We start from the raw sequence: 16,213 nt of genomic DNA on the forward strand, positions 1-16,213 counted from the left end.
GGATTGAGCAGCTGTCCTGCAGGGGCTGTGGCAGTCGGGAGAGGGAGGGTCAATTCCATGGTCCACGCAGGGACATATGGGATGGGGTGGGGGGGGATGGGCTCATCTGAGCACAGGGTGCCCTCAGGGGGCTGTGAGGAGCGGCAGGAAGTCAGTGAGGTGGCACCACATGGAAGATTCCTGGAGAGAGAACTGGGAGGACGTTGGGTGTGGTGTCGGGCCGAGACTTCACTGTTGCACAGACGGCGTGCCATGGGTACTTTCTGGGCAGGAGAACGACAGGTCAGAGTGTGCAGGAAGATTTCTTTGGTGATGGTTTTGGAGGCAGGAGAAGGGAGAGACTGGATGATTCCGAGCAGAAGAAGGGTGGGGGCGTGGGTCACTGCCCTTTGCCTATTCTTTCCAGTGCACAGGATCTCTCACGCTCCAGGGCGCTCACTTCCACCACCTTCAAACAGAAATATCGACGGCCTTCTAATCCTCTGCTGGCTCATGAAAGTGAGTCAAGTGTTACCAATTCTACCAGGAACTGGGCAAACTCAGCACAGGATGATTAAATAAAATTACACCACATGCACTCCTGCTCTCATATACCGGTTTATTGCAGCAGGAAAAGAGAACCGATGCATTTGACAAATTGGAGGGCCGCAACAAGTTGTAGATGTTCTTTCCAGACATTCCTACGCCATGTTCCCCACAGCAAATAACCTGGATACAGCCGAGAGGTAATATTTCAGATAAGTAGAAACAGGGATCAGATGCTATCTGCAATTGCTTTAGAAATTTCTGAGTGAACAAGCATAGTGCAATGACCATTTAAATGTTGCTTAAACTCCCCAAATTAATTCCTACAGGGCAGCAATGCCGCCGGAGACCGAGTAATTAAAACATCCTGTTAAGCTACAAGAGCTTCGGGCCAATGGGACTCACAGTGGACAAGTGGGCGTGGGTGAAGGACTGACGGAGGAGGACAGGTGCCTGAGGCCACAGCTGGCTACCAGGAAACTCACACAATGCCCAGGACCGGAAGGAAGCGTCGCCACCCAGAGCCCAACTCCCGCTCATGGCTCAACGCTGCTGATGTGTGGAGGCTGATTTCTGAATTCAGAAGATGCCAGCATGGAAATGTGTTTTTCACTAAAGGGACAAGCGTGTGAGCTACGTGGGTTGGCCAGCCCAGCTCACCTTTTTTTCTGATTTCCCTTCTCACACGGCCTCGAGACAGCCGCGCAGCAAAGAGGAGCTGACGCTCTGCAGTAATGCTAAGAGGAAAGGGACTGGATCAGAGCCGGAGCGACTTCTGGTGTTAGGTCTAGCGCTATCCATCCAGAAAGAAAGGCTTTAGATACCTCCTGTATTTTAAAGGCAACGATAAAGACGCCTTTGATTCCTCGGAGGTTGTGAAATGCTGATATGTACTGGGGGTGAGGGCCAAGGGCCCGCAGTCCAGTCTGAGATTCCCTAGACAACCGTTTGGAATTCTCCCTCCCAAGACTGTGCAGCAGCCCAGCCTTGGTATTCTCTTTCTGTTTGAGGGAGTATGCGGCAGAGAGTACGTGTGGGGTAGAGAAAGCTGGAACCCTGGCTCATTCACAGGCAAGGGGGTGCTGCGGCTGGCAGCGTGCATTTCCTCTGACATAGGCCTTGCGGCACCTGAGGACACAGAACTACTGATATCATAGACGAATGCTCACCTTGTCTGGCCACCAATTACCACTGTGGCCGGCAGGTGGGGAGTGCATGTGTGGGGCCAGAAAAGGAAGAAGCATACTTGTACAACTATGCAAGGAAGAAGAAAAACAATGGGAAGGTTGGAGGAAAAAGTACATACAGGCCCTCAAAGAGAAAATTATGCTCTCTTTGTATTAATCTGCTGAGTCAACCCATTTCGTATTCGGGGAGCATTTTGGATATTATCATTAAAAAAAATTGTCAAGTGATCACTGAGCACCAAATCATTTTACAATCTTGCATTAAACCCAGCAATTTCTCTTCTTGAGCTCCAGAATTACCAAAATGTTCTTGTCTTACAGCAAAGGGAAAAAAAATTGTGTCTCCCTGTATGTTTGGTTTCTTCCCCACACGCCCATGCGCTCTCAGCTTTGAGGTTCTCCCTTGTCACTTCCCCCACCTCGCGGCTGCTTACAGGTGAGCATGAGGAGCAGGAACAAGGGCAAATGCCAGAGGCTGCAGAAGAACAGTTTCCTGGAGCTCTTGCGGTCCGCGTCCCTGTAGAACCGAAAGCCGAGGTAGGAAATATACAAGTTGATGGGGAGGGAGATGACGGGGAAGGTCCATGTGGTGACATCCAGGATGGGGGCTGCCACGGACAGTCCGATCAAGGCCAGACAGTGGCGCAGGGCGACGCGCCTGCACAGGGCCGGGTGTGTGACGGACATCATGCAGTAGCCGCCTCGGGAGTAGTCTTCGCGGAGGCCCCAGCTCAGCGCGTTGAAGTGAGGGAACTGCCAGGAGTAGAGGATTCCTCCCAAAAGAAATGCTCCTGTACAAAGGTTTAGGAGAAAAGAAGGAAGCAGAGACACGTCGTCACCAGAGATTTACAAAGGCACTGTTTTCTCTCACCCGAGAGCCCTTCTGGGCCTCCGAGGTGCTCTCTCCGGATTTTACCCGGATCTCAGATTCTCTGCCAGTCTTTGTTCTCCTCTCTGCTTGCCCAAGTCAGCCTGGCATCTGAGACAGGCAGGGTGGGGACCTGAACGCTCTCCAAGATCCTTCCAGCTTTTTCACCCTGGGGGGTAAGGAGGCTCCTGGCATCTGGGCAAGGCCCTGCCTCCCAGGCTACCTCCCACTGAAGGATGTTGAGCATCTGCGGCTCCTGCCTGCCCAAAGCCCCCACCGTGTCCAGCCATCGTGACAACAAAAGAAGCCCCTACACACTTGCAAACACGTTTAGGGGCGGCACTGCCCCTTGGGGGACCCTCTCTGCTGAGCTTCTAGCTCTATTTCCACAAGCAGGGCCTTGGGAGGTCAGTGCTCTGGCGGGGCGGAAGGGCACTCCAAGCCCACTGGCCCGCCCCATGGGCCCCTCCCCGGGCAGGTGGCAGCTCCCTGCTCAGATCTGACAGAACGGGGCGGGGGCCCAGGCCCCCCAGGCTCCCTAGGCCAGCACTGGGCCCCGTGGCTTTTGTCGCTGTACTAACTTTCACAGTTGACCGCAGGCTTCCAGGGCAGGTGCCTGGCGCACCCCACAGAGCCGGTGCGACAAGGCAGGCAGGAGGGACTAAAACAGCGTGCACTAAATAAACCAAGTAGCATAGAGGACATGGCCCGAGCAGAACGAGAACCTGCCTGAGGCTTTGCTGTTTTCCAACAAGGACACATTAGTGTCTTGAGCCCTTTGGAGCGGGGCCTCCCTCCCCACATGTGTGGGACGAGGGCTGCCATTTACCGAGCACCTATGATGTGACAGAGACTTCACATAGTTTACTCCATTTCATCCTGACTCTAAGGGGTTAGGTGGGTTTTATACTCATCAGTCAAAGAGATCAGATGATGGTACGTTCTGCAAAAAATGGTGAAGGAGAAAGTCAAAACAAGCCTGTCTGACTTTAAAACAGGGCTGCCTACCACACCAGGCCCCCTCCCCAGTCAGGCAGCAGAGCGGGGCTTGGTGCAGGGGTGACAGGCTTTCCTGATTCCCTTGCTCACACAGAAAAGGTGTGCCGAGCACCTACTGGGAGGCAACACTGTGCCACACACGGGCTACAGTGGTGAGCGCAAACCCACACGTGTCCCTGCTGCATCCGTTCACCGTCACCTAGCAGGAGCCACGCTAGAGCATCGACACCGCCACTCAAATGATGCAGGAAAAGCCCGAGCAATGAGGACCCAGAACGAGGGGCTGAGCTAGACCAGGGGGCAGAGAAGACTTCTCTGCGGGAGAAGTGACCGAGTCCAGTGAAGGACTCCCAAAGGCCTTGGTACAGGAAGGTGCGCAGTGTAGCCAAGGTATGAAAAGAAGATTAGCACATGTGCTAGGATTCACAGAGCTGTATGGCAGAGGAATGAAGGTCAGTTTTATTGTGTGATACTTTAAAAAAGAAATTAAAATAAAAAAGGAAGGCCAGTGTGGCTGGAGCGCAGAGAACAACGGGGAACCCAGTTCAGGACTGGGCGGGAGGGACGGGCAGGGCTGCACCACCCCCGGTTCCGTAGGCTGTGCTAAGGACTGGTTCTATCCTGAAAGCAACAGAAAGCCATGGAAGGATCTAACGTCTGAGAGTGTGTGTGTGTGGCAGGGGCTGAGGAAAGAGGCACTGGTGTTACCTGACCCGATTTGTGAAAGAACGCACTGGAGGGGCCCAAAGCAGGTACGCAAGCATCAATCAGGAGAGGAAAGAAGACAGCAGTTAGGATCAGGGTGGTGACAGTGGAGATGGAAAGAGGATGAACTCGAGAGGGAGTCAGGAGGCAAAAGTGACAGGATACGAGTGCAGAGTGAATGAGGAGGAGAGGGAGAAGAAGGTATCAAGAGCAACTCCGGCGTTTAGGGTTCCATGGAGATTCACTGACACGAGGACAGGGAAGGCGGGGAGGGCGGCTCCTGAGTGTGACCTGGGGTGCAGTCAGTGTGACAGGCCTCTGAGACATCCAAGGGAAAATGGCAACCAGGCTGTGTGAGGAGGGGTCTGGGCTATGGTGTGTCCCTGAGCTACTCATACCTACATCCACTACTGAGTAATCGTGGTACCCGATCATTAACCGTTTCTGTGTTTCCTGCCTGAATGTAAACTCCTGCAGGGTATGCTCATCTTCCTGGTATCTCCAGAGACTAGAATATAGAAAGCGCTCGATACTACCACAGGAAAGGGTCCTCAGACTCATCAGTGGGAGCCCACGGGTACAAACAATTGCTTGAGTACAAATGATCCCACAATCTCTGTTTCCCAGCACTGATTTGTGAGCTGGTACAGCAAACCATTAGGACTCTGTCTACTCTCCCTGCTTCCGCCCTCCTCTGGAATGTCTCGGACGCTCGGACTCGGCTCCTTGTTTCTGTGATACCTAACTGCCTCCTTGGGTCCCTGGGTGGAGAATGGAGAGCTTACTAACCCTCTGTGTAACCTACCCAGGGAAGCACCATCCTGCATGGAGGGGTTGAGAATTTGTAACCACAGTCTTATTTCAGGTAATGAGGATCTTTAAGCCCCTGGTCTGCGGGAATGTTCAGCAAAAGAGAGAGTGGGGGCTACTGCTAACACAGAACTCACCAGGAGAGAAAGCAGTTTAAGTAATTCAGAAAATAAGTCTGGGGCTCTAACGTCCTGAAGGGCCTCTCTTGTGCACATGCCGACGTGGATCAGAAGGGATGAGCCCCTCTTTTAATCTCTTATCTGTATTCCTCAACAGCGGGGACCGTAGAGTGACAATAGGTGCCGGCTTTACACATCATTTAAAAGAACGAATGATGATTTTTATTGATATTGTTCTGGGCAGAAACTTACTCATTTCTGAATTAAGTTTGCCAGGCAGTTGTAGCACATCAAGTAGAACTCGTGTGGGTGCAGAAGATTTATGAGGGATGGGGGCCTGCTTTCACATCCATTAATAGTTTCCTGCAGGTTCCATAAGTCCATCAATTCCTTGTCAGCTTTCCAATATGGGAGGAAACATAACCAAGACTTGATTTTAGGGTCCCTATTTTAGTAGGGTTGCTGTCAAATCTCCCAAACCCATTTTTAACCCTATCTATAAATGACAGATATAAATATATAGCTCTATATCTATATATGTATCTTAGTTCACGTAAACATACTCCAGTTTTAATGCTAATAATAGCAGTAGCTACTATTTGTTGAATCCATCACTTGGTAAGTGGATGACCGGTATCTACCCCATGCCAGGCACAATTCTGGATGCTAGGGAGGCAGTGGTGAACAAGACAAAGCCCTGCTTAATGCCTAGAGGGGGAGACACACAGACACAAGTAACAGCAATGAGTGCTGTTTATAGAATCACAATAGGGTGACACCATGGGGGCGACCTGAGATTGACTGCTCAGGGAAGGCCTTCCCAAAGGTGACACTGAAGCCATGACTCAACTAACTGGAAGTAGAGCTCTATCCGATCATGCAGAGTCACTCAGGTATGTTTCCGGGCATCATGGAGGCTGCAGGGAGGGAGGAGAGTAACAAGACAGGGCCAGTGAGCTCGGGGCCAGCTCACGGGGGCATCTGTAAACCCAGGTTAGGAGTGACCACCGTCAGGGGTGGTGGGGTACAGCCGGCAGGGGACTAGTGAGGCAGCAGGTGGCCAAGGGAGAGATGAGGGTGGCCAACACTGATGCCTTTTACTCAGGGGGGAATAGTGGGGACATGCACAGGTGAGTGTGCTCATGGTGGAGACACGAAGAGGTCTCTCTCCGGCCATTTTAAGTTTGAGATGCCTATTAGACATCCCAGTGAAACACCTTGTGGCTGTCAGACAACAGGCAGGGTGTAGAGGAATTATATATACGCTTTCTAATGCTCACAACAACCCTTTCACAGGCAGAATTACTCTCATCTTGCAGTTGACATGAATTAACTTGCCCAAGGATATTCAGCACTTCTAGCACAGTATCCCAGCACTTCTTTTAGAAAGCTGTTGCCGGGGCCGGCCCGGTGGCGCAAGCGGTTAGGTGCGCACGCTCCGCTGAGGCAGCCCGGGGTTCTGGTTCGGATCCCGGGCGTGCACTGACACACCGCTTGGCAAGCCATGCTGTGGCGGCGTCCTACATAAAGTGGAGGAAGATGGGCACGGATGTTAGCCAGTCTTCCTCAGCAAAAAAACAAAGAGAGGAGGACCGGCAGATGTTAGCACAGGGCTGATCTCCTCACCAAAAAAAAAAAAAAAAAAAAAAAAGGAAAGTTGTTGCCATATATGGACTCAAATTAGTTAACAATGGACTATTGGGTGGTAATTCAAATGCCAATGGTGCTGAGCAGAGGGAGGCTTGCTGGAAGGAGAAACTGCAGAGGCCCTTTCCAGTTCATTAAGATAAGAGTCCTGGTACCTTTAAAAAAAAAAAAAAAGGTTTGTTTCAATTACAACAAACAGACAATATTTTTCTTGACAGCGAGTACCCTTGGGGAATTAGACGGGACAGAAGGGAAGGTTGGACCACCCAGGTATAGCTGAGTAGTAAACAGGGTGACAGAAGGAGACTTCTCCTGCGTATTTTGATGGAAAAATAGAACGCTCTCTGGATTTTAGAGGGACCAATAAAGAGGACGTGCTGTTAAGGATGCGCAGGGCACGGCGTCACTTTGAGGCTCTTGAGCACTACGTACATGGAGCAGCCCCCCAGCTCACGAGGGTCTCAATCCAAAGGGTCTGAACAGATTATGGTTCGCGGTTATGACAGCCACAGCACAGGGGGAAGCCCACATACCAAGATGTGTCCTGTCAAGATAAACAACGTCAGGGGTAACTTAGGAACAGGGGAGGGAAGAGGGTAAGTCAGAGCACAGTAGCTGCTCTGCTGTAGAAACGGCTGAGAAAGGGCGAACTCGGCTGGGAAACCAGACTTGAAACAGTTAAAACATCAGGCCCAAATGTGGAATCTTGCTTGTCTTTCTCAAAAGCCCTCTTTTTTGTGTGCCAACTGGAGTATTCTGTTTTGCTCAATACACATTTTCCGTTATGCTTCTGCTTAAAATAACATAATTAAAAAAATCATTTTCATAAGAGTAGCATGCTGCTTTCTATGTGAGAGGAAATTGAGTATGGGTTTGGCTCATGTCATAAATGAAAGAGCTCCAGAAATCACAGCTTAGCCTTAATGGATTGTAATCAGAAAACCACCACCCCACACAGTTCTACTTGATGGGCTGCGACTGCCTCTGCTCATATAAATGATGTAAAACAAATTACTCTCTTCATCAAGATAAGGTGAACTGGAACAGGAAGACCTGAATTAGTCCGGGGGCTGTGCTGGAACCACCTTCCTTGTGGGGTAAACACAGAGCACTCAGTTTACTGACTTGAAGACCTCACCTCAGTCTCACTGCCCCAGAGCAGTCTATTTTATTGGGCCTATCTCCTGTGACAACGAAGATTTATGTGCGCCCACTATATGATAGGCGCAGTCTGTTCCCGGGGTCTTTGCTGGAGTCTGGCCAGGGAGAGAGACAACACAAACAGGGGACTGCAGCCCATGAATGTTACCTTAGGTGCAGGGCTTGTGGGGAGGACACAGGAGGAAGACCTAAGTCAGCCTTGGAGAGGTCAGGGAAGGCTTCCTGGAAGAACGATTTGTAAACTGAGATCTGAAGATGGTCTCTGGGTTTCAACCCATTCACACAAACCATGCATTTTTGGCTTCTTTTAAATGTATTTTCTCATTCTCCTACCTAAATGCAGAATCTTTGTACATATTTGGTTTAATCGTTATCTGGAAGACATGTCTCCTTCCTTTCTTTCAATCAAATATTTGTTGGTCTATGAATATATAAAAATTTACTGGAAATCTATGATCTAGGTGGTGTATCTGTGGGTATGGTTCTCCAGAGGGCAGCAACTTCCTGAAATCATGATGCTTTATTTCCCTTCAGACACGGACAGGGGAGAAGAGCACATCTACCGTGTCCTGTGCGCGTCTTTCCCGGCACCCTGCTGGCTGTGACACTCCCCCCACCCCCCGCCCCGCCCTGCCCAGGCCCCACCTCAGGTTACTCCTAACCTGGGTTACCATGTGCCCCTGTGAGCCAGCCCGGAGCTCACCAGCCCTGTCTTGTTACTCTCCCTCCCTCCCTGCATGCTGCCTGAAACATACCTGAGTGAGGGGGACATATTAGGTGGGGAAGGATAACCAATGTCTTCCCAGCAACTCTTTGAAAGATACGTGTATTTTTAACCTCTCTCAAAGTATCTGTCAGTCATTTCCATACCACAGTGACTGAGGGGGGAATCTCGCCCCTTGCCGCCTCTGCTCAGGTCCAGCTGCTCTTGTCCATACCACACTTCCATCAACAAACAAAGCCAAGGCAATCCCAGCCAAATGGTTTCCGAACAGAACGGAGACAAAACTCTGTAAGTTGGAGCTCTGACTCTCTGTATGTACTCTTCCAAGAGAAATTCCTTTGGGATGGAGTTCAATGGTTTCAGCTTGCTTTCTCTGCTGCCTGGTGGGCTTACATTCAGCCCCTTCCCACTCCGACCCACACCCATTCATTGTCCTTCACTGTCCACGCATGGCCTTGAACAGGATAAAGAAACGCAGCTCCAGCCAACCTTGGTGCTGGGGTGGGAGGTCTTCCTCCTCAGCACAATGGCCCCTCCCTCTCAGCACGGCCCCCGGCAGCTGGTCTGTTCCATGACTGGTTATATTTGTGCTTTCAGGGCTATATGGTTCGCTAAACTGGGGGCTAGCTGGGGGAGCAAAGCCAAACCCAAAGCTTCATGGTCACCGATTTCAAAGCCTTTCTTTTGAGGGTTAACACAAAGGAGCTTGTGAAACAGATCAGCCTCAACAGTGCGATAGACTTCTATGGCGCTGCAGATAAAGGGAAGAGGCTGTGGGGCCAGTTTATCAACTGCATAGCGACAAAGGGGAAGATCAAACGTCCTCTGAAAATAGGAAATAGAGTTGGCAGTAACCGCTTGCCCTTAAGAATTCTTTGCAAGTGACTTAGGAATAATGAAGAAGCACAGTGAGGGAGCACGGATGCTCTCCCCGCCCTCACCTTATTGTACACTGCCCGCCGTGCACGCAGACTCACCTGGGAGGCTTCATTTGAAAGGAAAGATGGAAGTAAAGGAAGCACAAAGCTCTGACTCTGAAAGCAGTGCTCCCCTCACCTTTTCTCTTCTTATCATTCCCCTGGAGGGAAGTTTTCAGGCATCTGTGGGTTCTCCAAGAAATTCAAATGCTCCCTACTCCCTTAGCTCATGTTTGAAGGTCTTTCTGTCTTTATCACCCAAATATTAATTTGCTCATTGAAGAGAGCTGACTAAATGTGCACTCCATGCCAGGCACTGTGTCTACCGCAGGCTGCACTACCAAGGCATCAGCTATCATTCATTTCTTCAGGAAGGCACTGGCCCAGCTCCCTCCCCAAAAGCTTGTGATCAATTGGTCAGTTATGGTCAACCCAGCACAACACAAGACAGGAGGGCACGTCGTACCAGAGTTGGCCTCCAATTATTATACCGCCAATCTCCAATTATACCGCCAACCTGGGGTCTGGCAATGCATTTCTAATACGTTTCCCTCTCAGCCTTTTGGTTTTTTTGTCTTTGAAGAGAATAGGGCTCTACACATTGTTCGGTTTGCTAATTTCACTCCCATGAAAATGTTCCTTGTTCACTGTGTCTTTAAAAATATCATTTATCTTAATTAATCTGAAGATTTAAGGCTAGTTATGGAAAAATCTCATATAAAATGAACACAGTAATTTTCAAGTTTGATTTCAAACTGAGGCAGTATTTTAAAGGAAATCTTCCAAAGTGCTTGGGTTAAACAGGGCCTGGTACTTAGTAAGCCTTCAATAAAGATTTGTTGAATGAATGAGTGAATAAATTCCCTCTGTTCTATTCTATTTTCTCATCCTGGAACAAAAGAGGTAAATAAAGTGAAACAGTATTTAACATTTTGTAGTTTAGCAGCTAAGGCTAAAAAACTCATTCTCTTTTTGTTACTAAATCCATCCATCTGCCAAATGTCACTTCCTGATAAGAGCCCATTTCTAAGTCCTCATTTGTAACTGAATGTTGGCTGACATAATTAATGTTTACCACACAACAACATTTGAATTACAAACCAAAGGCAATTTACAAACCAGCTCTACAAGACTGTCACCAAGGCCCACTCCATAAACTCCCAAGACCTGGGATTTATTCATATTTAGGAAAATGACAACATAGAATCTGAGCATCTTCAAGAAACGGGGGCAATGGGAAGAGAGGCGGCCTTGGCAAGGAGGGGGAAGGGACTTCAACCTGAAGCCTCTGAGATAAACTAAATAGTCTCTGGAGATAAACACTGTTGAGAGGCCTAATGCGTGTGGCTCCAGGCCTGCGGGGGGCTGGAATGTCTGCCGTGGGGCACTTATCTGCAGTGCCCCCGCCCCCGCCCCAGCAGACCCTTCACCAGGGCCCTGGCAGGTCATTCCTCTCATTGCTGTCCACGGCTGCAGAATCAAACCAAGCACTTCCGTTTCTAAGCCAACAAGATGGCTAGGCCAGGGACCAGAAAGGAGCCCTCTCATTTGGCCGTCCCGAGTTTTAGTTAGTAAGCATTTTTAATATTTTCTGCTAACAGCAGTTAAGCTAAAAAAAAAAAAGGAAAAAAGTAATTAGGCAAGTGGGAGGAAAAGGCCTAACCCTGAGTCTCGGAGGAAAATGACGCAGGTAAAATCCCATTATAATGATTACCTTTATTGATGTGACAGTCACAAAGAGCGTGGGCTGGGCTGGGCCCGCCACTCTACAACACAGCACCCTCCGAAACAGCAATTCCACTGAAAGCTGTTCGCGCTGCACACCGGGAGAGAGAAGCTAGCTGCTGACAGTTCTTTGTGCAGCTATAAAATAGCAAATATCAAGAACAACCAAAATTGTGTAGCTTTTACAGTTTCCACACGCTGATCTGTTTAATCTTCACCCACATCCTGCCTCCCTCACCCTGCGGTGACAACAGGCTTTGGACCCACACCACCAGGGCGCTGAAGACAAGAAGAAATTCGTTCTCACTATCTGATTAAAAAACACAAACAAAACAATAACAAAGTAGTTGTGGGGAAAAAAATCAGAACCCCATGGGATGTCCTTATACTGACTTTATGTTTTGTGACCTTCCTGGAGGAGGGAAGGCAGCAGACTCTCTTCAGTGCTCAGGCCCTTTGGAGGTCTGAATTGGCCCTGTAGCCACCACAAAAACCAGGAAAAGATCTAGACGTCAAGAAGGGGGAGAAGGTCCTTCTGAACACTTCCATTCCCTCACTTGGTGAGCCATCTGGGATGCCCCCTGTTTTCCCCAGCTACTCATCTTCCATCTTTCCTCCCCATCAGACAGCTAGTTCCTCCAAGGCCGGACCTTCAACCAGCGAGGCTGGAGGACTCCCGCCTCACGTCGGCCCTGAGCTGCGTCCTCTCCCATCTCGCCCACCATCTCCTGAGCCCCAGGAAAGGGCTTTGCACAGGTATACATGGGCAGGGTGACCCACTGACTAAAATGTCGGTGCTGGGTATTTGATGTCCTGGCTGAGCAGCCAGGGAAAGTGGCCCTGAGTGCGGCAAAGGAATGGAATACGTTCAGTGGAACCTGCCTCCCTTCAAACACATATCCTTCATCCATTCCCACCTGCAGGATCACTGGGGTTCACAAGCTGCTCTTTCAAAGGACGATCAGATTGATGGTTTACTTAATACTTAAAGGATGACACTTCGACTAGGGAGGACAATAAAGGCAGGTGTCAGCAACTTCCTGATTATACGATACCACAGGAGAACCAACCTACCGCACACCGTTAAATAACCTTAAAAGTGGGATCCTGCTGCTTTCCCGCTTAAACCTCCAATGGGTCTTTACTGCCTTTCTTCTTTCTTTTTTTTTTTTTTGAGGAAGATCGGCCCTGAGCTAACATCTGCCAATCCTCCTCTTTTTTTTTCGCTGAGGAAGACTGGCCCTGGGCTAACATCCATGCCCATCTTCCTCAACTTTATATGGGACGCTGCCACAGCATGGCTTGCCAAGCAGTGCGTCGGTGCGCGCCCAGGATCCAAACCGGCGAACCCCGGGCCGCCGCAGCAGAGTGTGAGCACTTAATCGCTTGCGCCACTGGGCCGGCCCCTTTACTGCCTTTCAATGAAGTATAGTCATGTGCCGTATAATGACGTTTCAGTCAACGATGGACTGCATATATGACAGTGGTCCCATACATACCTACAGCCTAGGTATGTATGGCTGTATGGTACTAATCTTAGTAGTATAGTAGGCTATACCAGCTAGGTTTGTGTAAGTACACTCTATGATGTTCGCACAACAACAAAATCGCCTAACGACAATTTCTCAGAATGTATCCCCGTCGTTAAGAGACGCATGACTATATGAGCTCCTCGGTGAGACAGCTCGTCTCAGATCATGTCCCCTGCCCCACATTATTTTTCTGGCTTTCATGGCTACAAACCTCTGTACACGCTCTTCTCTATTCTTGGAAAGCACTTTCCTTCCTCAAGTACACTGGTCATGACTTAATTCAGAGTCACTCTGTTCCAAAGTTTTCTTGGACCAATCTGGGGGGTTTAAGAGAGCCCACGGCCCTCTGAAGACACCTGTCCTGCTAAAGCTCTTAGCTCAGTCAGTCACTTGATTACCTCCCTGCATCTCCCTGAAGAGGCTGAGATATGATTTCCATGAGGACAGGGACTGGGTTTTAGTGAGTTTTGTATCTCTCAATGTTCAGCACACAGTAGGTCCTTAAGTGACCCCTGCACAATGAAGCAGTTATGGGGACCAGTTTATGAAGGTGGTGAGCCCCAGCAGTTTCCAGCTCAGGCTGTTCAGTTGAGTGGGTGGTCTCCCAGCCTCTCTTAGACCCTCCTCACTTTCCATCTCCTTCTCTTTCTTGCTATCAGTATAGTTCACTGGAGTTTTCTGAAGACTTCTCTATTCATAGGCTTCTCCAAAGTGACCAGTCTTTAGAGGTCCAAAGACAAAATGGTTTGGAGATACCACAGAAGACAGGAAACATTTCTGGCCATTTTTTCTCAGAAGGGCTCTTTCAAGGAAATGTGTCCCCTAAGACAAGAACCCAGACGAGAGATACAACCTCTGTAGATCGTACAAATGACACCAGTAGTGCAGCTCAAATAATACCATCTGCCCACAGCCTTTGCCCAAATCCCTAGATATTTCTAAGGCATTCTAACAGCCAGAGCTCTCTCTAGTTCTGTCTTTTCAAAGCAGTGATTCTCAAAGTGTGGGGCTTGGACTAGGGGCACCCTGCATCACCTGGGAACTTGTTAGAAATGCAAATTCTCAGGCTCCACTTCAGACTTACTGAATCAGAAACTCTGGGGGCAGGGCCCTAGAATCTGAGTTTTATCAAGCCCTCTAGGTGATTCTTATGTTTACTAAAGTTTGAGAACCACTGTTTCAGACTTTGGTGAGACCACAGATACAGCCTCATACAATGCCCTAAGATTTACATACAACGCCCTAAGATTTAAAGTACAAACTCATAAGAGGAAAATGGAACATGGGTTCATAAGGATCTCAGTCTGTCCTTCTAGGCAGTGCTATCTAAATCACCTTTCTGCAAGGACGGACATGTTCTGTATCTGCGCTACCAGCCACAGTCAGCATTTGAAATATGGCTACTGAGATTGAATTTTTAAGTTTATTTAGCTTAAATTTAAATTTAAATAGCCACATGTGGCTAGTGGTTGCCTTGTTGGACAATGTAGTTCCAAAAGGTGACAAAACGATATAAAATCATATTCAACCTAGTTCCTAAAATCCAGCAATGAAAATCTTTAAACTACATTCTCTCAGATTCTGCCTTATTTTATTGTATTGCTTCCTCCTGTATAGTCCATAACATTATATGTACAGTTATTATTATAACTGTACATATAATTGTCCATATAATGTATAATTATATATACTGCACATAGCTGATGATTAATAAATATTTGGCAGTTGTCCTCGGATTAACCTATTTTTGTCATCTGTAAAATGGAAGGTACTGATTCACTGATTCATTCAAAGATTTACTGCTTATCTCAGGTTTGCTCTATCAAATTAATGTTTTGAAACTTTTTCTGAAGCAGTTTTTAAACTTTAATGATGTAAAGTAGCATCATTCTTCCTGTATAAACTTGACAAGGTTTTAGGTATATGATTTGATCTGAGGTAAGGTAGAATTCTGGGGGCAGAAAACCATGTCGTTACTGCATGCCCTGCAATGCATCTCTAAGATTTAAAGAAAAAAGTATATAACAGAAGTCAATCTCGAAAACAGGCAGAGGAAGTTCTTTTGGTGATTACACAAATCTTTCATACTGCTCTGCTCTATACAGGGTCAGTTCAGGTAGACGATGGCTCTCATTTTTCAAGACAAACATGCATTTTCATCCTGCTACCTAAAACAAGGTATAGCCTGGCCATTAGCTGTTCCTCATATATGAGTTTGTATACAAATGATTATATTTGAATTACAGAAAGACTATACCCCAAATTTTTTTTAAAAATTTTATTTAAAATAAGCCTATTAGCAGTTTACCAAATCCAGACTGTCCCTGAACAAATAAGGGCTCCTGCCTGGATGTGTACTTCCAAGAGAGAGGACTTTTACAAAGCTCTTTCTCTGTCTGGGGATGCAACTCTAGCCAATGTATGCTGAGGCCACATCCTTCACCAGGAAACTGCCTGGCAGTACGACAAAGGCCTCTAGCCCTCAGCAAGAACCTGGGTGCTAGGACCCTGCACAGCACAGGCGCCCAAGCTCTCCATGGCCCTGGCAGGACTGCCCTCGCCTCTCTCCAGTGACACCTCTCCCTGGAGCTGGAACACTTGGCCCTGACCCTGGCCTGTCTGATTTCCCAGACAAAAAAGATAGTTTTTGGTGCCTTGTTCCTTTATGCCAGGTTTGAGGAGCCACGATAAGGTTCTGGTACTTCTGGCAGAATATGGGGCTGGCTCCAGCAGACAGGCAGGTGGCCTGGAGCAGGGCATCTGAGAGCTGAAGCAGCACTACACTGCTGTGGGTGGGAGGGCACCACATGATGCGGAGTCTGGGAGTTACTTTCTTTCATGGTCTCCACCTCGAATGTCTGGGCAGTCACCAGAAAGGTTTGAAGGGGTACAGGAAGGGACAGGATTAGGGGAGAGAGGGAGTTTGGGTCAAGTCAAGGTTGAAGTTCCAGGCAGAACCGAGGAGGAGGAATCTGACTAGGAATTTGGTGGTATGAAGGTGTGCTCTGTCAATTTAAATTGTCACCCAGGGGTGTCACCCAGGCGTCATCTAGTCCGGGGAGGCCAAACCATGCTGTCCACCCCTCCCCTCCCCCCTCACTTAAGACAGACATCACTAACGGACCCCAGCATTCCTCGCCACCAAGCCTGGAAGCACCTCACAGTCTGCAAAACAACAGCCAGGTAACAATGACGAACTGCTCAAAGTTTACAAACCAAGAAAATCTCATGACCTTTCTTGATCTGTATTAATCCACTCCTGTATGAAAGAGGAGTACTTAATAATAACTCATT

The 16,213-nt window shown here is 48.5% G+C and overlaps 1 protein-coding gene across 3 annotated transcripts in view; it reads right to left on the reverse strand.

Annotated features, from left to right (window-relative positions):
• The window catches only part of LOC131416895 (protoheme IX farnesyltransferase, mitochondrial), a 279,864-nt gene that overhangs the window by 156,326 nt on the left and 107,325 nt on the right, over positions 1 to 16,213 (reverse strand). The window contains exons 7-8 of one of the 3 annotated variants that reach the window (XM_058559680.1): positions 5,466 to 5,611; positions 2,438 to 2,503 (exon numbers count right to left, since the gene is read on the reverse strand). In XM_058559680.1, coding sequence (XP_058415663.1) covers positions 5,466 to 5,611 — 146 coding nt within the window. In that variant the 3' untranslated portion in view covers positions 2,438 to 2,503. Of the gene's footprint in view, positions 1 to 995; positions 2,504 to 5,465; positions 5,612 to 16,213 lie in introns of those variants that run through there. The other 2 variants (XR_009222648.1, XM_058559679.1) reach the window with 2 other exon arrangements.

The sequence above is a fragment of the Diceros bicornis genome, chromosome 18 (genome assembly GCF_020826845.1).
Source record: "Diceros bicornis minor isolate mBicDic1 chromosome 18, mDicBic1.mat.cur, whole genome shotgun sequence".
Lineage (NCBI taxonomy): Eukaryota > Metazoa > Chordata > Mammalia > Perissodactyla > Rhinocerotidae > Diceros > Diceros bicornis.